The sequence below is a fragment of the Mustela erminea genome, chromosome 9 (assembly GCF_009829155.1).
Source record: "Mustela erminea isolate mMusErm1 chromosome 9, mMusErm1.Pri, whole genome shotgun sequence".
Taxonomy (NCBI): Eukaryota; Metazoa; Chordata; class Mammalia; order Carnivora; family Mustelidae; genus Mustela; species Mustela erminea.
Genome location: NC_045622.1, coordinates 107,786,572 through 107,806,886, shown reverse-complemented (window position 1 = coordinate 107,806,886; position 20,315 = coordinate 107,786,572). Strand labels below are relative to the sequence as shown.

General features: G+C 59.0%; 1 protein-coding gene across 1 annotated transcript; it reads right to left on the bottom strand.

Annotated features, from left to right (window-relative positions):
* Positions 1-3,949: 3,949 nt before the first annotated feature.
* Positions 3,950-19,449, bottom strand: SART1 (spliceosome associated factor 1, recruiter of U4/U6.U5 tri-snRNP). Its single transcript, XM_032358332.1, has 20 exons — positions 19,057-19,449; positions 17,184-17,241; positions 16,739-16,794; positions 16,037-16,163; positions 15,812-15,917; positions 15,474-15,551; positions 15,265-15,364; positions 15,031-15,173; positions 14,744-14,950; positions 13,699-13,823; positions 13,484-13,617; positions 13,252-13,385; positions 6,408-6,581; positions 6,089-6,199; positions 5,720-5,807; positions 5,309-5,399; positions 5,051-5,186; positions 4,367-4,456; positions 4,138-4,259; positions 3,950-4,034 (listed from the first exon to the last, which is right to left on the bottom strand). Exons 1-20 carry the CDS (start codon positions 19,367-19,369, stop codon positions 4,016-4,018), a joined length of 2,412 nt encoding a protein of 803 aa, XP_032214223.1. The 5' UTR covers positions 19,370-19,449; the 3' UTR covers positions 3,950-4,015.
* Between the last annotated feature and the right edge of the window lie 866 nt (positions 19,450-20,315).

The following is a 20,315-nucleotide window of genomic DNA, read 5'->3' as shown; positions in this document are numbered from 1 at the left end:
GAACTAAGAAGAATGTATTTCTTTCAAAATAAAAAATGGATTATGGGGGTGCCTAGCTAGCAAGCCTATAGAGAGTGCCACTCTTGATCTCGGGATCATGAGTTCAAGCCCCACATAGGGCATAGAGCCTACTTAAACAAATATACAAAATTATGACTTCATACTGATATTTGTAATTCAAAAGTAAGATTACAGGATTGCACATAATTTTAAGATTTATATCTGTTATGCAAAAAAATTTTGGCTTCAGATAACATTAACATAATTACTTATTAGCAACGTAAACATATATGTTAAAGTAGCTACACCACTCTCAGTGCTAACAATAAGACTATTGAATGCTAAGACTATTGAACGCATTTAAGATTTCTTAAATTTAGTTAATTTCTTTTTTTTCCCTAAGATTTCATCTATCTATTAGAGAGAGAGACAAAGCAGGGGGAGCAGCAGGCAGAAGGAGAGGGGAAAACAGGCTGCCCATCGTGCAGGGAGCCCGATGCGGGGCTCGATCCCAGGATCCCAGCATCATGACCTGAGCCAAAGGAAGATGATTAACCGGCTGAGCCACCCAGGTGCCCCAGATTTAATTAATTTCTTAATGGTTATCTTTATTCTCAGTAGATACCCCAGTAGGAGTGCAAGGTCAAAATGATGTATCGATGAAGGAATCTAGATGGGAACGGGAGCTGCTCGTTTCCTAGCTCTGAGAGGGCTGGAGAGCAGGGACACCCCCAGAGCCGAGTGCACAGCACGCGGAGCTCGGGTTTTAATATTGCCTTCGCCCAAAGGAGCCGTTGCTTTGGGGAAATGACTGATCCCAGGACTAGGGCAGAGCACGTGCGGCCGGGCCTGGAGGACTTGCCATACCAGAGTAAGGACAGGCTTAAGGAAGGATGGACACGTGAAAAGGACGCCAAAGCCAGCTTCCAGGGGCTCCTGCTGGCAAAACCTGGGAAATCTGAGGTGGGAGCTTTTCTCCCCAGCTGGGAGCCAGGGAGGTGGGCTTGGTGGGGGGTTCGGGAACACACCCAGGAGCAGTAGACAAGCTGGGGGAGACCTGGCCCAGTGACGCAGGAGAGAAAGGGAATGTGATGTTCCTCCTGCTGCCACACACCCCACCCTCCTCTGGGAAACAGTCCCCTCTGGGCCCTTGACTCTGATACCCCAGAGGCTTGACAGCTCAGAGCCAGCCCCTCGCCCTGCTCTGCCAGCTCCTTCTGCCACTGGAGCCGAGCCCTTCCTGAGGATGCCCGCTGGGACGGGTGGGAGCCTCGCTCCTTGGCACAGTGGTGGGCTTGGCACTGAGGGACACCAGCATGGTATCTCGGGGGCAGACAGGTAAGAACTCTGCCCCCCCAGGCTGCGCTCGGAGGGCAGTCCGGAGGGGCACGTTTTCCCATTGCGCTGGGATCCCTGGTTAGCAAGGACCTGCCTGAGCCCCCAGGATATGAAGTGCGGTAAAGGTTTCTGAGTTCAGCAAGTCCCCTTCCGAAGGGGGCAAGTCCTGATCCTGTGGGCGTGGCAGACGTTCACCCAAAAGTGGGGAAACACAGAAACAGGCCATTAACTGCCAGGGGGAGCCACAGGCTGGGTATGGCTGCTGGGACTTGACAGGGTTGGGAGGACCTGGGAAGAGTGTGGGCCCAACCCAGAGTGAGAGCACTAGAGCAAGGGCAGCCAGCCTGCCCCAGCCAGTGCCCAGCTCAAGCCTGCTCGGCACCATGCCCAGAAGGGCCACCCCAAGAGCTGAGCTGGGCAGGGAGTGGAGAAGGGGTCCTGGGCGGCCCCTGGGACTTCTTAGTGAGGGTGCTGTGTGCACCGGTGGCAGAGAGGGAGTTGCTGGCAAGCGGCTGAACGGGCTTCTGTGAATGAAGGCTGGGGTCTCTGAAGCCCTTGAGGGGCCAGGCGCCACGTGGACGGGCACTGGCTAGTCCCCCCTCCCCAGTCCTGCTCATGTTGGATGTTGCCGTAGCTACAAGGCTGCCCAACCCATCAGACGCCCAGGAGCCCAGGCCAGCTGTCCGCTCTGCTCCTTATCCTGGGGCCCGCCACCAGCTGATGCTCAGTAAATTCGTGTCGAAGTAACAGAAGGGTGAATGTCAAGTGTGCTTTACACCAGTCCTGGAAGCCTGAGATCATGTCCCGTTTTGCAAAGAACGCGGAGACTCCGTGGGAAGTTGCCCGAGGTCAGACAGTTCGTCAGTGGAAAAGCAGCCCTGATGGTTCCTGCCCAGCTGGCTGGCTCCCCGGCCTGGCTAAGAGCTCACCGACCCTCACCCCAGCCTGCACGGCCAAAGTGCTGCCCCAGCTGGGCAGGGTCTGGGCAAGTATTGCTGGTGGGGCCCCATGATGAGCCACAGAGCCCCTTTCCTAGGTTCTGCCCACCTCCCGGCTCCTTAAAGGACTCGGTGGTCCCCAGCCTCTACCTCCTGGGGGCCAAGCTGACTCCTTGCTGCCTTCCGGCCCCAGCCAGGTGGGCGGACAGCCTGGGAGGGGGCTGGTGAACATCAGGGCTGGAAGGGGCCAGCAGCCGGGACGAGGAGGAGAGGCAGACAGCACCAACCTGGGGGGCTTCCTGGAGGGGCCCCGGAGCGCCACTAGAAGCCTTTCCCGTTCCCTGGTTCACCACTTACGAAGTCAGTTACTGGGGTCAGAGTTAGAAGACATCGTGGGCTAAACCTGATCAGTGTGACCCTGGTCCACTGTGCTCCACGCAAGGCCTCGTTTCTGGGTCTGACGGTGGCGATGACCTCCCCAGGGACGTCTGCCCGCAGAGGGTGAGGCTGAGCTCTGACAGTCCAGCTGGGGCTGGAGCCGCACCAGCCAGACCACGCACCCCACCAGCCGGGCCTCATAGACTTCTGGGAGGATGGGGGGGCAGGTGGGAGGGGTCCGGAATGCTGCCCCCTGCGCGGTGCTCCAAGTCTGTGGGCACCTCCGAGGGACCAGAGGAGCAGCCAAGCCGAAGGTTAAATCAGAGTGAGACCTCACGAGGGAGACGACGAGCTCAAGGAAGCATGGTGTGACCACTTGTTGGCCTGTCGTAAACCTGTCACCAATAGCTATCCGCTAAGGCAACTGTTGGCCTTTTCCAAGACGACCTAAACCATCCTTCTCTTGCACTTACTCTTTGCTTCCGTTAAACACAAACCCACGAACCACCTGAGCCTGGCGTGCACCTGAGCCTCAGTGGGGGCAGGACACCGGGTCTGACTCCATGGGAGCCACCGGTCGCCCTGCCCTCGATTCGGGGCTCCAGCACGTCCCGGCATCCTTCGGAGCTCACCTCCCTGGGAAACGGTACACGGGACAAGTCTCCCTGCAGACCGGGCGCAGGGCGGCAGCCCCACGCAGTCCTGGGCCCAGGGCCGTGATTTGTGTAGCAACGGAGGCTGGGAGAGAGCAGGGCGACCGGGGCACTAACAACACCTCCACTTCTCACCTGAAAGCCAGCCATGCGGGAGACAAGGCGTGACCGACCTCGGACAACCCACCAGGACCCATATGACAAAGCCAGGGGTGGTGAGGAGAGGGGGCGGGGAAAAGAAACCGACTGGCTTCTTTGGCTGGCTGGGGCCTGGGGCGGGTGGAGGGCTGTCCTAGAGGATCTGGAGGGTTCTCTCCCTCTTTTAGTTATCCGTGTCCTCAGATGGCCAGGTCGTACTGAGCAGATGCCAGACTCAAAGCCACATCGAGGGGTCTGGCTCGCCTCTGAATGACAGGAAAATGAACGAATAAACGAATTCATTTAATCTTCACGGGACTTTCTAGGAAACAGACATGTTTTGACTATACGAACACAGAATTAAGGCTCAGAGAGGTTCGGTGACTTGCTTGAGGTCACACAGCAAGCAGGGCCCACCTGAGGGCGGTGTGTGGGTGCTCCTCCCGGCACCGCCTGCCCCTCCCTCCTGGGTCTAACCCTGGAATCTGCACCAGGACGAAGGAGGAAAAAATAAGGAGGGAACTTTATTTAATATTAAAGTCAGGGAGGGGAACAGAAGGAAGATCAGCTTCACTTGGTGATGGTGTTCCTGCAGAGAGAAGAGCGGCATGAGGCTGGAAACCGTGCAGGCCTTCCCACCCGTCAGGGCCAGCGCTGTCCCCCGTCCCCGCCCGCTGCGCCTCGCCACTCACGCGTTCATGCTCTTGCCGCTGCCACTGAGCACGATATACGGCGTCTTCTGGGCCTTCTGCTTCTCCTGGAGCAAAGCCACCGTGCCCAGCGGGGTGTCGCTGGAGCTCATCTTCTTCAGGAGCTGCAGGAGGAGGGCCGGTCAGCGCAGGGCGGGAGCAGGCCCCAGGCCATCAGCCACCCCAGTGCCAGCAGGTGCAGAAGCCGCCCCCCGTGTCCCTGGGCACCCACCGCCTCCTCGTCCAGCTTCTTCATCCGCCGCTCTGTCTTCATCTTGCCTGAGCCTTTCCCGTGGAAACGGTGGGACAGCTGCCGGAAAGCCTGGGGACACGGGCGGGACCAGTGTTACTACAGCCACCTGTGTCCGGGGGGCAGTGAAGGGGAAGGGACTCACCGACCCGTGCTGAGCCGAGGGGTGGTGGGAAGGAGCTGGGGGAAGGATCATGACCTTGGCACCTTTGAGGGGCTCCCCAGAGTCAGGGAGACAGGTTCTGGGGCTGGATGTGCTGTGACAGGGGCACTTGGGATCCTGAGTGGGACCCGCACACGGACAGAGGCAGCCAGTGGGCTGGGGCTGGGGGGAGGGCACACCCAGTGGGGGACAGTGCCAGAAGCACGTGGGGCAGGGATGCGGGACAGTGAGCATGGCTCAGCCCATGGCCTGGACGTCACCCCCAGAAAGGCAGCCCCCAGGGTAGGTCAGGCCGTAGGGGGTCAGGTGGGCAAAGGAACCGGGCCTGTGACGGGGCCGGCTGGGCCCAGTAGAGACGGAACCCGGGCACCGAGGTGCTGACTCCTCGGCGGCCCCGCCGGCCAGCGGTGGGTGGAACCAAGGACCCAGGGCGCAGCTCTGCGTCACCTGGGAAGGCTGAGGCCCCGCGTCTCTGTGACTCAGTCACCCCCAGCCCCGCTCACCTCCTTGGGTGTGAGCTTCCGGCCTGTCTCGTCCACGTACTCGATCTTCACGTCGGGCTTGTAGCCGTCTTTCTCCTTGAAGTCCTGCGTGAAGCCGCGGTACTCCTCCCGCCGGCTGTACTTGTCGTCGATGGCCCTGGGCCCAGAGATGGGGCACTCAGGGCCCGCAGCTGCCAGCGCTGCCCCCGGGGACTCCCCCGGCGGCCCCTCCCGCCACCTGCAGCCCCCCACCCCCCCGCCCCGGCCCGCCACACTCACATCTTGTCCTCGATGCAGTACACGGCCGACGGCAGGGACTTGTTGGGGGCCTTGACCCGGGCCACCTTCTGCACCGTGGTCTCCAGCAGCCCTGGGGACAGGCGGCAGTCAGACTCCTGGCCGCTGCCCTCAGCGGGGGCTCTCGCCAGCCTCACTCCCAGCCTCACGGCCCCTCCCGCCTCCACGACCGGTTCCCACCCCCCTACCCCCCCAACCAGGCCACACCGCGACCTGAAGGGCAAAGCCGTCACCAATGGGGTGACATGGAGCACAAAGGCCAGATGCGGCTATGACCACCGCAGGGCTGGGTGCACAGGCTCAGCTCCTGGGCCCCGGGGGAGCAGCCCACAGTCCTGGGGGAGCGGCGGGAGCGGCCTGGCCCCCGCCCCGCTGATGCCGGCAGCCCCTCACCTTTGTTCTGACACAGCAGCAGGGCGGCCGCCAACCCTCTGTTCACGATGGGCTCCTCGTCCAGGATGGTGGTGGACGAGGCAGAGAACTGGGGCGAGGCGCACGGGGAGGAAGGTCAGTGGCTGCGTGGGCTCGTCTCGCCCCCTCCGCCCCCTCGTGCCCGGCACACACAGCCGCGGGCCTTCCCGGGACCGGGCACTAAGCCAGACTCCTCGCCGCCCCACCGAGCTCTGCAGACCCCCACCCGGCGTGCGACAGCCAGCCCCGCGGTCACGGCCCCCCAGCAAGGAAGGGGCAGGGCCGGGCGGGAGCGCGGTGGGCAGCCGAGCTGTCCTGCCCCCCGCCCGCCCCCGCCGCCGCGCCCCTCACGTCCTGCTGCTGCTTCTCCTCATCTAGGTTGACGGTGCTCCAGCCGATGTTCTCCTCCCCGTCCGACTCCGAGCCCCCGTTGGCCGAGCGCTCCTCGTCCCGTTCAAAGTCCTGGGGGTCAGGGACCAGGGTCAGCCCAGGGAGCCTCCGCGCCCGCCGCAGCTGGCCTGACCTGCCGGGGCACCGAGGCTTGAGACCAGTTATGGAGAAGCTGACCAGGACCTGACTGGCAGGGGGGACCCCAAGCACGAGCAGAGGGGAGCTACAGAGGAGGGGAAGGTGGGGGGGGCGGGGAGAGGCAGGCTGTCCGAGGACCCACCATGAGCTCCTCCTGCTCCTCCCGGTTGCCCGCCAGCCCGTAGGTGGGGATCTCGCCCAAGGTGCGGCAGAACTCCGACGTGGCATTGAACACGATGGCCCCCTTCCGCTCCGGGTCCTCGTCCTCCTCCCAGCCCCGCTGGCGGGACTCCAGCTTCTTCACAATCTCCACCACCTGGGGGAGGGAGCAGCTGTGGGCAAACCCAGAAGTTTCTGGCGAGGTGCCATCGAGACCCAGAAACCCCAAGTCCTCCCCCGACGGCAGGAAGACCAGCCCTCCGACGGCCGCCCGCTTCCCGACGCCCAGCGGCGCTCACTCTGCAGCTACACCCACCGCAGGCCTCGGCTCCAAAGCCGTCAGTGGCTTCCTGCCGCCCTTTAATCTCCGAACTCCACCTGGCCCTTCTCCAAAGCCCCACAGCCTCACGTCTTCCCCCGGGGCCGGAGCACGCTGCGGCCTCTTGTGGGCCCGCGGCCACCCTCCCTTCACCGCCACCAACACCCGTTTCAGGACTCAAGGTAAGCTGCTTCCAGAACCCTGCCCTGAGGCCACAGGGCGGGCAGAATCTGCCTGTGCAGCTCCCACAGGCTTCCAGCACCCGCCACACCTCTGCCCTGCTCCTCCTGCCCGGCGGCGTGGCCCCCCACGACTGTCCCCGCTGTACCCTCGACTGCACCGTTCCCTGGGCGCGCGGGACTGCCCAGGCTCGCCGCTCCCTCCGCCCCGCTGTCTCACTGCCGTCCGACAGCAAGCTCCTCAGAGAAGTTTCCAGTGACCACAGCCGCTCGGCGCCCCCTCCTTCCATGTTATTACGTTACGTGTATGTTTTTAGCGAGCGGTATCGTAAACATAAAAGGGTTCTAGTAGCGCACGTGTGTTATTAAAGACGGTGACAGCCACACACACCCGGGCACGCACCGCCCAGCCCGAGGAACGCGGCCCGCACTCCTTCAAGCCTCACGGTCTCCTCGTCCCTTATCCGTGGTCATGACTCACTGACTTCTCCTCTGTTTTTTCCACATAAAGTCCTATCCAGCAACAGGGTATTATTTTGTTGTGCATTTTAAAAACATTATATATCTGAATCTGAACCCCCTACGATGTGATGTAAATATAAACATATACGTATATGTGTATGCATAAAACAGATACACACACACACACACACACACGTGCGGCTGGGTGGCTCGGTTGGTGAAGCGTCTGCCTTCAGCTCAGGTCGTGATCCCTGCGTCCTAGGGTCGAGTCCCATATGGTGGCGGGGCGGGGGTGGGGGTCCACTGCTCAGCAGGGAGCCTGCTTCTCCCTCTCCCTCTGCCTCTCCCCCAGGCTCATGCTCGCTCTCTAGCTGGCGTGCTCCCTCAAATAAATTACATCTTTCAAAAAGAAGAAAAATCTATTTTCTAAAATCCATCTTGACCCGAGTGGCTGCACTTCTTAGCTTTTCACTACAGAACAACATTCCATGACAAGAACGTGTCCTCACCTAGTTCCCCCCGCACGCCGCGGACGGGCCTTCCCGCCATCACAGCCACGGCGAACACAAGCCATCGGATGCCTGTGTCCCCCAGCCCGCGGGCAGGTGTGTGTCCGCAGTACCCACGTGGGAGTGGGCGTGCTGGGCCGGAGGGCACACGCACTTGCTGCTCCAAGAATACTTCCGACGCCTTCCCGAGCTCATCAGACCCCTCCGTGCTGCAAAGTGCACGTGAGAATTCTGGCCACTCCAAATCCTGACACTTGTTATCGCCAGACTTTGACGTTCTTGTCCAGTGACGTGGGTATGACCTGGTCCGTCACTGACCTGCTGGCTCTTCCCTGACCATTCACGAAGCCGGGCCTCACTGGGGGGTGGTCTGTTCTATTTTGTTGGTTGTTTGTTTTAAAGATTTATTTATTTATTTGACAGAGATCACAAGTAGGCAGAGAGGCAGGCAGAGAGAGAGGAAGGGAAGCAGGCTCCCTGCTGAGCGGAGAACCCGATGCGGGGCTCGATCCCAGGACCCTGAGACCATGACCTGAGCTGAAAGCAGAGGCTCAACCCACTGAGCCATCCAGGTGCCCCTGTTTTGCTTTTGTAAAGAGTGCGTGTGCACGAGAGGGGCTGGGGGGTAGGTGGGGGAGGGTAAAGCAGAGGCAGAGAGGATCTCGAGCAGATTCCACGCCCGACTTGGGGCTCCACCTCACAGCACTGAAATCACGACCTGAGCTGAAATCAAGAGTCAGACACAACCACTGAGCCACCCCGGTGCCCCCTCATGGGCTATTTTATGGACCATCTACCCTGCCACTTCTGTGAACGGCCCATTGAGGTCTACTGCCCCTTTTTCTGTTTTGCCAATTTTGGTTGTTCGGATATTCTTGGCACCAACCCACTGATAATTCTATACATGTGGGCAAATGTCTTCTTATGGTGACTTTTTAAAAAAACTGAAGCTCTTGGGGCGCCTGGGTGGCTCGGTGGGTTAAAGCCTCTGCCTTCGGCTCAGGTCATGATCCCAGGGTCCTGGGATCGAGCCCCATATCGGGCTCTCTGCTTGGCAGGGAGCCTGCTTCCTCCCCCCTCTCTCTCTGCCTGCCTCTCTGCCTACTTGTGATCTCTGTCAAATAAATAAATAAAATCTTTAAAAAATAAAATTAAAAAACAAAAAAACAAAAACTAAAGTTCTTAATTTCTCAGTAGTTATTGGTTTTCTTCCTCATGGTTTATGCTTTACTTTCAGAACTTAAAAAATTTTTCACTTGAAATAATCCAGTCACAAAAAAACCTTCTGTGATTGCCCTTATAGGCTGTCCCTAGAGGGGACTTTCTGTCCCAGGGACAGAAGTAGGACAGTGGTGGCCGGGGGGGGGGGGGGGACTGGAGCCAGTGTTTAATGGGGACGGAGTTTCAGCAGTTTCAGCTTTTCGAGAGAAGAAGAGCTCTGGTGGTGGCTGTGGGGATGGGTGCACAGCAGCGGGGGCGCATTTAACCCTTCAGGGGAATCAGACATTTAAAAATAGTAAAGACGGTCAATTCTTTGTTCTGTGTATTGTAATAAAATTTGCAAAGAGAAAAAAATCTTTCTCTGCCACAAAGTCACAAACATCATTTCCTTAACCTTGTTCTGGAACATTAATTTGTGACTTTTCAGTTCTTAATCTATCTGTAAGTACATCTTGTGTGAAGTACAAACCCAATTTCACTTTTTTCCAAATGGGTAAGTGACTGTCCAGAAAGCACTTGCTGAACCGAGCGCCCATGCTGGCCGGCGCAGCAGCTCTCCTACTCAGGAGTCCGTGCCTGGGCCTTCTACTCGGTCTCGGCCCTGTCAGTCCACCCTTAGGCCACTATTTTACCACCTCAATTACCACAACGACCTCAAGTGAGATCTGTCCGAGCAAAGCCCACCACTTTGTTACTGAAAGCATCTTGGATGTTTTTGGCCCTTTGGTCTTCCAAGTAAATTCAAGAATTAGCTTTTCAAGTTCCACAAAAATCCTTTTGGGAATTTTCACTGGAATTTAATCTCTTTACTGAGTCCTAGCCGCAGACATGGACATTATGGACTGAACTGCGTCCTCCCAAAATCTGTATGTTGAAACGTTGCCTCCAGTGTGACTGTACTTGGAGACGAGCCTTTAAGAAGATGATTAAGATCGAAGGCGGTCATAAGGGCAGAGCCCTAATCCAGTAGGTTGGTGTCCTCATAAGAGAAAGGGACACTGAAGGCTGCAGGCACTCAAGGGAAAGGCCAAGAGAGAACAGAGCAAGAAGACGGCCACCCGTAAGCCTCAGGAGAAACCAAACCTACCAACGCCTTGATCTTGAACTTCCCGACTCCAGAACTTTGAGAACTAAACTTCTGTTGCTTAAGCCACCCAGTCTGTGGCATTGTGTCACGGCGGCCTTAGCTGCCTAACACGACAGTCTGTTTCTTTATGTCTTCTTCATGGTCTTTGAAAGATGGACTGCAATTCTCCCCATACGGATCTCGCACGTCACATACTCCTTTTAATTTTGTTGCAATCCTTAATTTAATCCTTTAATTTTGTAGCAAGCTTATCTCCTTCCTGTTTTGCTTTGATAGCTTTACCTATAAGACTTCCGCGTCCCTACTGCTTTCGTGAACATGATCTTTTTCAAAATTATACTTTCTACCTCTTCCTGGTGTACAGAAACACCACCAGTTCCCGCCTGGTAATCTTGTCCCCAGCGGCCCTGCTAGAGCCGGCGTGGTCTGACCGTCACTTCCCACCACGCCCCGGAGGCCACTTCAGATGAGGGCATCAGAGACGGCCATGCTGCCTGATCCAAATTCTCTGCGACACGTGTCACAGATGCTTCCTCACAAGAGCCTCTTGTCATGGGACTCCCAGGGTGACACCCTGTCCTCTGCTGTCCTCACACGCTCTCCGTCTCCAGCTCTTTCCCTTTGTCCACACTCACTGTCCCGGTGACTCCAGCCCATCCTGTGGCTTTAACTCCGGTCGACGCGCTTACTGACATCCGCCAATACCTCTAGTCTCAGCCTCTCCCTTAAAGTTCAAACTCACGCATCCAACTGCCTGTTCTGTATTATCACTGCTACTAGGAAAGCATCTTAAGGGGCACCTGGGTGGCTCAGTGGGTTAAAGCCTCTGCCTTGGGCTCAGGTCATAATCCCAGGGTCCTGGGATCAAGCCCTGCATCAGGCTCTCTGCTTAGCAGGGAGCCTGCTTCTTCTTCTCTCTCTGCCAGCTTCTCTGTCTACTTGTAATCTCTGTCACATAAACAAAATCTTAAAAAAAAAAAAGCACCTTGAACTTAACCAAAACCGAACGCTTGGTTAGTTCCCCCAACCTGCTCCTCCCCGAGCTTGTCCATCTCAGGAGCAGACCAGCCTGTTCCTCACCTCAGCAAACGGACCGCTGTTTAAGTCGGAACTTTCGGGAATCATCCCGAACTTCTCGTACCCACGCACAACCTCACACACGACGCACTGACACACACTGCTGGTTCTACACTCAAAATGCATTCCAGACCCGGCCACTTCCCGTCTCGACGCCTATCCCCACAGTTGACCGTCACTCCAACTGGAGGGCGACAACAGCCTTCCCTGGCCTTCCTCAGAGACCGAACTCCGCCTGCCAAGCCCACTGCAACGGTAAGCGTCGGCCCGACGTGGCCTGTGACCGGCTCCTTCCCCGTCACTGTCCCCGCGGCCGCGTCAGCCATGCAGGCCTCCTCCACCTTCCTGAGCCAGCACGGTGGCTCCCGCCTCGGGGCCTCAGGGGCCAGGTGCTCCCTCATCTCGGAACTGGGCCCTTCCATGGCTCTGAGGCTCACTTCATCTGATCTCAACTGTCACCTCCTCGGGGAGGCCCACCCTGACCAGCTGACTTAAAGCGAGCGCACGCCTTCGCTCCTCCTCTCCGCACTACCCTCCTCCTGTTCCTGCTCCCGCTGGTTCTCCCACCGGACCTCGTCTTTGTCTTTCACGTCCCCTCAGGAGAACGAAAGTTCCATGAGGAAGGACTTCTGCGCTCTCGGCTACGGCCGCCCGTCTCTGACCCGCTTTACGGCCGGGGCAGACGGCGCGTGGCCCAGCACCAGCTGTCCTGGCTCGCAGCCGGGCCCGCTCACCGAGTGACCCCACTGCTGCTGCTGCTGCTGTGACGGCAGAGCGGCCAAGACCCAGGGGGGCCGACTCCTCTGACGGCCCGTCATCTGCCCGCGCCCGCCCCAAGGGACCGTCCCAAGTGGCTGCCCCAGTGTCCTCCTGGCCTCGGTCTTGCGTACTCCACCGTGCCAAATCGGGCCCGCCTCTCAGGAGGTAGAGGACTCCCTACCCCCATCCTTACAAGCCCTTCTCGGCTTCTGCGCCACCTTGACCTCGGGGACTGCTGCTTCTCCACCACCTCTGCAGAAGCCCCCACCACTCGACCCCACGGCTGCCCCCGGGGCTCCCTGCTCCCACGTCTCGCTCTCCCAGTGTTGGGGGGGTGGGATGACAAGCACGGACCGTGGAGTCAGGCTGTTCAAACCCCAGCTCTGCCCCTTCCCAGCCACGTAACCCTGGTCCCACTTGCCTAAGGCCTCTGTGCCTCAGTTTCCTCCTCTGTAAAATGGAGGAAGCAGAACCTTCCTCCCAGGTGCTGCCCTAAGCATGAACGAGGTGGCCCACAAGGCACGCAGGCAGGGCCCGGCTCCGGGGGGCGCCCGCCGCAAGAATCATGACCACAAGACCCCACTGGCCTCTGCTTCCCTCACGCCACCAGGCCACCCCTCCCAGGACACCTGCCATCTCCGCTGCCCACGTGCCTGGGCTGCCTGCCCACCTGCACCCCGAATCTCTGCGAGGTCGGCTCCTCAGTGTTCTTTAAGTCTCAGCTCAAAGGTCGTCCGCCGCAAGGTCTCCCTGGGATGGCGGACGCAGGCCAGCCCTCCAGCCACCTGCTCGGCCTTCCCACGGCCGGGCTGCAGGCTCCAGGCGCCATCGGGAGTGCGGCGTGTGCATGTGTGCACCTGTCACCCACTGTCCAGCTGTCCTGCCGTCCTGCCCTCTGGCCGCAGCTAGAGAGGAGCACAGGGCCCCTCGCCGGCCGGCTCACCAGGGACTCCCCCGGCCCTGGGACAGGGCGCTCTCGCAGCAGGCGTGCCACACCCAGCCACGGAAAGGAAGAAGACAGCCAAGGCTCCAACTCTAAAATATCTTAGAGCAAAAGTACTGCTTGAACTTAAACAGATCCACTAACAGCACAGCATTAAACAAAAAAGATGATCCAGACGCCACGCTCGGGGGACAGGTCACCAGAGACGCGCCTGTCCCGAAGGCCCCGAGGAGGCCCTCAGGCACCCGCCCCGGCCCGCCGCGGCCCTCACCTTCTCACCGCTGTCTCGCAGCTGCTGCAGCTGCCGCAGGCGGCGCCCCTTCTCCAGCTGCTTCTGCAGCTCTAGCTCCGCCTCATCCTCCTCCAGCACCTCCGGGGACCCGGACTGCGGCGCTCCAGCCTCCTCTGGAGGAAACACAGGGGACCCCCGCTCGGATCGCCTCCTCGCCCCGGGGCGCTCGGCCCGGCCCCCGCTGCCCATCCTCGGCTGCCCAGGCCCTCACCGTCATCGCTGATGTCCATGTTCTCCACGCGGGTGTCATCGGACTGCGGGGGCTGAGGGGCCGGCTCCTTCTCTTCTTCCTCGGGGTTCTCCTCGTCTGCCTCGGGCACTCGACGCCGGCCTCGGCCCCGCAGTCTGCGGAAAGGGGCCTCTCCCGTGAGCGCGGGCCCCTAGGCCAGTCCATCCCCGGCACCGCAACCCCGTTTCCAAGCCCACCTGGAACCGAAGTCCCCATCCTGAGTCTGGTCTCCCAGAGGCAGCAAGTCATCGGCCCGCACGACCACCTCCTTCTCTTTTTTGCGGATCTTCTTCACCCTCCGTTTGGTCTTTTTAAAGGTCACCTGAGGGGAGGAAAGGAGAGATGAGACTTGAACCGGGCAAGTAGGCCCCGACGAGCCCCCAAGAATGAAGCCTTAAAAAATTTTTTTTTCACTAAAGGTGGGCGGGGGGAGGGAGGGACGGATGGAGTGGGGGACAGGAAGAGGGAAAGAGAGTCTCTTAGGCAGGCTCCGCGCCCAGCACGCAGCCCCACGCAGGTCCCCATCCCACAGCCTTGAGACCAAGACCTGAGCCGAAATTAAGAGCTGGACGCTTAACCAACTGAGCCACCCGGGGATGCGAAGAATGAACACTTCTCTAGCATTCCTCAAGGCCAGCCTTCAGCCACTTCGCACACATACACAACGTGTGCAACCGGCCTGATCTCATCCCACTTGTGAGATGAGAAAAGCCCCAGCACAGAGAGGCTAAGTTCCTTGCCTGAGGTCACCCAGCTCCTAAATGGGAGAGCTAGGATTGTGAACCTTCTCTTCGGGCTCCAAAGTCCTGCTCTTAATCACAAGGCCCAGCAATCTAGCCATGGGTCTACCTCTGTGCTCATAATCATCCCAGATACGAAATCCACACCCCACCGTAACATTACCAGCCTGCCACACTGTCACTAGTCCTCGCAGCGGCCCTCAAGAGACGGCTCCTGCCACCCCCATTCCAAATCAGGTGCCTCAGGCTCACAGGTAAGGAACTCCCCGGGGCACAAGTTGGCCATGTTGCAGAGCTCGACTCAAGCTCGGAACCATCCGTCCCAGCGTGTGGTCACTGTCCCCGCACAGCACCTCCCCACGGCTGCCACACACCGCTGACCACGAGGGCCAAGCCCCCACACTCGCCCATCCTCTGTAGCGTCCCTGAGCTGCACGTGACCCCAGAGAGGGAGGAATCCCCACCCCAATTACGAGGTGTGGGTGCAGGCCACGGGTCTCACCATCTCCTCGGGCGTGAGGTACTCGGAGGCCAGCCGGGGCCCCACGGTGCTCAGGGACTGGGCCTGCAGCCGCAGCTTCGCCCGGATCTCCTCCAGCTCCCGCTCCCGCAGGCCATCAGCAGTGCCGCCCTGCTCCAAGCGGAACGAGTGTGGCCGCTCGCCCTCGAGCTCCTCGTCATACTTGGACAGGATAGAGCGGGGTTTTTGCTGCAAAACAACAAGTACTGGTTGGGACCCAGCCTGGCTCCTGAAAAGCCACAGAGCCCCCATCCCGCTGCCCCGCCTGCCTGTGCCAGGTCATCCACGCTCTCGTCCTCTGCGTAGGGCAGGTAGTCGGGCTTCTTCTTCCGGAGCTCCACGTTCTTCTCTGCCCGCTCTTTGTCTAAGAGGTTCACGTTCACCAGCACATCCTCCTCCTCCTGCAGCACACCTGCGGACAGGGCAGGAGCGGCGGCCCTTCAAGCTTGCCCTTGACGCAGCAGCGCCCCCGTCCCCCAACTGGAACTCGCAGCTCAACCCACCTTTGTCCTTGAGGGTGAGGATCAGAGTCTCCCCTTCTCGGAAGGAATCGATAGCATGTTCCACGGTGAGGCCCTGTAGGTCCCGGGCACTGTACAGGTCCTACAGGGGAGGGGACCGTCCAGCCAAGTCAGGAGCCCTGACCCGCCCAGCCCCGGGATCCCAGCACCCAGGACAGCGCTCCCGGCCCCCGCCGCTGCTGCAGCCTCACCTGCCGCCTCTGCCCAAACTCCTCCTCCACCAGGGTGCTGACACCGAACTCCTGGTCCATCTCCTCCAGCAGTTTGGCCTGTGGGATGAGAAGGGGGTGACCTATGACCTCAGGCCATTCAGCATCACCGGAAGACACGTGGGGCTTTACCAAGTGGGAGCACAAAAAGGGAAGGAAGGCCCTACGGGCCAGCTGCTAAGAATCCAGAGCAGAAGCCAACGACCACAGACCTCCGACCTCTCTGGGCCCGGTCCCCTCCCAAGGACAGGTCTCCGGCCCCACCAGCCAGCCAGGTTACGAAGCACTAAGCGACCACCCCGAGCTGCCCAGGCGCTCACCCTCTTCTCTGCCAAGTCCTTCTCCTTCTGCAGCTGCCGGCTCCGCTCGATCCAGGCTGCGGTGTCATCCAGCCAGGGGTCGTCCTCCCCCAGCGTCTTTATCTTTCTGAAGAGAGGAGAAAGCGGTCTTCTGGGAGCCCCACTCCTGTTCCCTGCACCCGACTCCGGAGCTCCTGCGCGGCCTCCTCAGGGCCTTCCCTTGCCCGCCCTGCTGACGCCCCTCACCCCAGCTTTTGGTTCAGGAGACGCTTTTCTTTGGCAGCCGCCAGCTTCTCCCGTAGCTCTTCTCGCTGTCTCAAGGCCATGGGGTTGATGACATCGGCTGCCACGGGCTCCTCCTTGGTGCCCGCCTCTGGAAGGGGGGCCCAGACGTGAGGCTATGCCTGCCCATGGCTGGTGGGGAGAGGAGGGAGCCACTCACCCTGCCCCTTTCCAGCTCAGGGGGCCAGAAGGGGCCGGGTCGGGGGGGTGGGGGCGGGGGCGGGGTGAATCCTTCATGTCCCTCCTCCCACTTCAGCCCCCATTTCCATGTCACCCCACACCGCATGATGGGATCCTCTACGACTTACAAGCCCCCGCCCACCACAATCACGCTTTAAGAAAGAAACAAAACCCAACACCTGCACAGCCCAGATCGGTCTGCGGCACCTGTGCACGTGTCTTGGCCTGGCTAATGCGGAGCAAGCACATGGCACCAGCCATCTGAGCTTAAGAGAATCCCTATTCCCAGCCCCCCATCACGACTGCAAGGAAAGGCCTCCTGCCTACCAGCAAGTATACGTACGTGTACACACACACACACACACAGAGCGACTACATGGTGCTGAACCTGAGCCATAACCCCACCCTCCTCAAAGACCCCTTCAGATGGTCTTTCGCCTCCACCCAAAGGCCCTCCCTCAGCCCCATCCACCGCCCCACACTCACCCTTCTTGACGGCATTGACCTCCAAGGGTTTCAGCCCCAACTTTGCCCGGAGTTTACTGAGGACAAGAAATAAGAGCGTTAAGAGCTGTCAACGAAATTGGGACACCAAAGGCATTTCTGGACAGACACTGGGTGAAACCAGGATGGAAATGAGAGGTCCTGAGGGTCCCCAAAGCAGAGACTGACCCAGGCAGCCTAGGACGTTGGGATGGACACTGGCCTCCAAATCAGGGAACACGGGCGCCGGCCCGGCCGGCCCCTCACCATCAGAAGGCCAGATTTCTGCTGAGCTCTTGGCGTCCTCTTCTGTAACTCAAATGGTAACGCTCCAATTCCAATGAGAATGCTTTGGTGGGTGAAAAACACCCCCCGCCCCCGGGAAAGCTGCCCCAGAAGCCCTGTGTCTCAGAATATAAAAGCAGAACATGAGCGAGACCCAACTTACTTGGTCTCCTCGATGCTGAGTGACGAGGCATCTCCCGAGCTAGGTTTGGAGCTGGCGGCTGGAACAAGAGGCGGGACTCAGGAGCCGCACGGAGGGCCAGCGGGCGGCATCTCTGGCTCCGGCTGCAGGCACCCCCTCACCAGCTCCTGGGCCTTACTGGGACACCCGAACACAGCAGTCCTCCCCCACCCAAGCAGCTCCTCCTACCTCAGTCCTAGTCTCTTGAGACCCCAACTCTCTATGTAACCTTCCTCTCCTGAGCCAAAAGGTCCAACCTTGCTGCATCCTTCACCACGGCCTCCGCTCCACTTCCGTACACTCCATTTTCAGCCTGCACTGCCCTCCTTGGCCTAGCTCTGATTGACAAGCTGTCCAAACGCAGAGAACAAATGCCACCTCCTTCTTGAACTCCTGCTCAATTACTGATCAGAATGAACGGCTCTCCCCTGAGTGCCACAGCCCCATCACTCACTTCCGGGTCTGTTTCCCCCCACAGGTCGGCGACCGTGTTAGGAGCATGACTGTGTCCTCTGCGCAGTACATCCAGTCAAGAAATACATTTATTGGTCCCTGATTTGTGATGGATGTTGAGGATGCTGAGATAAAGCAGCATTTCAGACCTCCGCTACCCACATCACGATCAGTGAATACTTCACGAAATGGCACAGACAGAGGCAGAACACCATCAGGTGGGGTTCCCCCACCCAGCTGCCACCAGGGGTTCATCCTTCCTGCTTCCCCGCCCCACAACCTACCTCCTCCCCTACAGCTCATCTGGACGCTGTATCCCAACCTCTCCAGGCTCTCTCCAAGGTCACCAGCCTTATTTCTAAATCCAGTGGATTCTTTTCTGCCTGATTTTCCTTCATTTTCTGTGGCGTGTGACACCATGAATTACTCCTTCTTTATCTCTGTTCCGAAACACCCCATGATACAAGATTCTGCGATTCCCTGCCTTTCTGGATACTGAACCACCAAGCATTTTTGTAGCATCGTGCTCCAACTACTACTAAAATGTTCGCATTTCTTAGGTTCTACTGGCCACTCCTCACTCTCTCGGTGCACTTCATTTACAACCTAAACACCCACGACTTCCACACGGATCTATCCAGCCCCAACTCTGTGCCATCAAATGCAACATTCTCCAAAACTGAACTCTTTCCCCTCAAAAGTCCCCTTCTCTCCCAAAGTCCTCAAGGCCAACAGACAACACAACCACCCACCCAGTTGCTCAACCCAAAATTTAAGGAGTCATCCTCATGTCCTTCTTCCCACCCTCATCCAAGTGTTAAGCTCTCTAAATTCCCCCTTCAAAACAGTTCAGTCTGTTTAGGTCTCCCCACCCTACTGCTACTGCCTGGGTGCAAGCCGCTATCAGCCCTCATGAGACCTCCAGTCTTGACTCCTCTTGAGCTGATTCTCAATACAGTGATTTTTGCACAATACAATCAACTCATTCCTCAGTTCAAATCCATGGCTCCCTGCTACCCTCGAGACAAAATTCCAATGTCTATAGGTCCTTTGTGGTCCGAACTGTTTCATAACTCTCCTATGAAGCCTACACGATCTGCCCAATACCAGGTTTCTTTTTCGTTCTGCACATGCTAGTACAACTTCATTCATTCACTCAATATTTATTGAGGGCCGCGATGGGCCAATTTTGAGAAAACAGAAAATCTCTGCCCTCGCGGAGCTTAGTAGACGAAGACAACCTTTAATCCCCAATAACCGTAGGAACACTCTTTAACGAGGGCTGACGAAGACAGCCTGAGGGTGTCTCGGCGGGCTGAACACCCAGGCCAGCCCGCCCGCTCTGGGACCCCCCGGCGCCCCCGCTCGCAGCCCGCCCCGCCACCCAGGCCCCGCCCCTCACCGGCCTCGTAGCCGTCATCGCGCTTCTCTCTCTTCACGCGCCGCTCAGAAGGTTCTGCTTGGCTGCGCTCCCGCCCGTGCGCGCCGCTGCGGGCCTCAGCTTCGGCCCCCCGCCGCCCGCCCCCGCGCTCGCCCCCACGCTCCCGGCTCCGCTTTCGACGTTCGCCGCCGCTGCTGCCGCCGCCGCCGCTCCGGTGCTTGTGTTTTTTGTGCTCCCGGTGCCGCGGCGGCTGCTCGGTGGCGCCTCCAGTGCTGGCCGCCGCCGTCGTCCCGGACGCCTCCTTCTCCCCGCGGTGCTTCTTTGACGACCCCATGGTGGTACGTCCGCCCCGAGCCCGGCCGCCGCCGAGCCCCGACGACGCAAAATGAGAACACTTCCGGGTCGCCCGGCAGCGGCTGTCGTGTTGCCGGAAACCAAGAGTGGCGACTTCCGTCGTTCGCCTCGGAGCCTGCCCCAAAGGTTCATGGGAAGGCCGGGATCGGGGCCCAACTGCGCAGTTGCGGCCGTCTTGGTCTAGGCGGCGGTCTTTAAGCGGGCAGCGTGACTGCGCATGCGCCTCTGGGGGGCGCGTGGACGCCGCATCAGAGTTGCAGGTCTCTCAATTATAAGTCCTTAAAGCCAGCAAACTGGAAGCTGGAAGCACTTCCTGGCGGCGGGACGCTCCATACTCATGGTCTTTCTGTGGAAGGCACCTGCCGCTCCCGTAGGCGTCCTCCTAGTGGTCTCCCCTGGGTCGTGGCTCCATCGGGTGTGCGACATTTATGTTTTGAGACCCTCCCCCCAGACTGCCGCTCTACGGGCCCGCCTCCGAGCCCCTACAACCAGTACTGTCAGCAAATGCCTTCCCTCCTTTATTGGATTTTTTTTGGGGGGGGCTATTTATTTGAGAGCGTGCACGAGCCGGAGGGACAGGGAGAGGGAGAGAAGCCCGGAGCTGGACCCTGACATCACGACCGGAGCCAAAACCAAGAGTGGGATTTTTAACTGACTGCCACACCCAGGCACCCCCCGCCCTGCATTAGGTTTTTAAATCTGTACTCTGCACGTCCTGAAACTGAGTAGAAAATTCAGCACATCTGTGTATGTGAGCTGCCTATCCCCCTGGGGGGGGGGGGCGTCTAACATGAAGTTACTTAAAAGTTAAAATCCCAATTCACATAATCCCTCCTCATACCCCCACAGTTGCTAGGTCTGGAGGCCCCTGTGCAACCCATCTGTTACAGTGTGAGGTATGCACCCCTTTAAAGGTCCAAACTCCA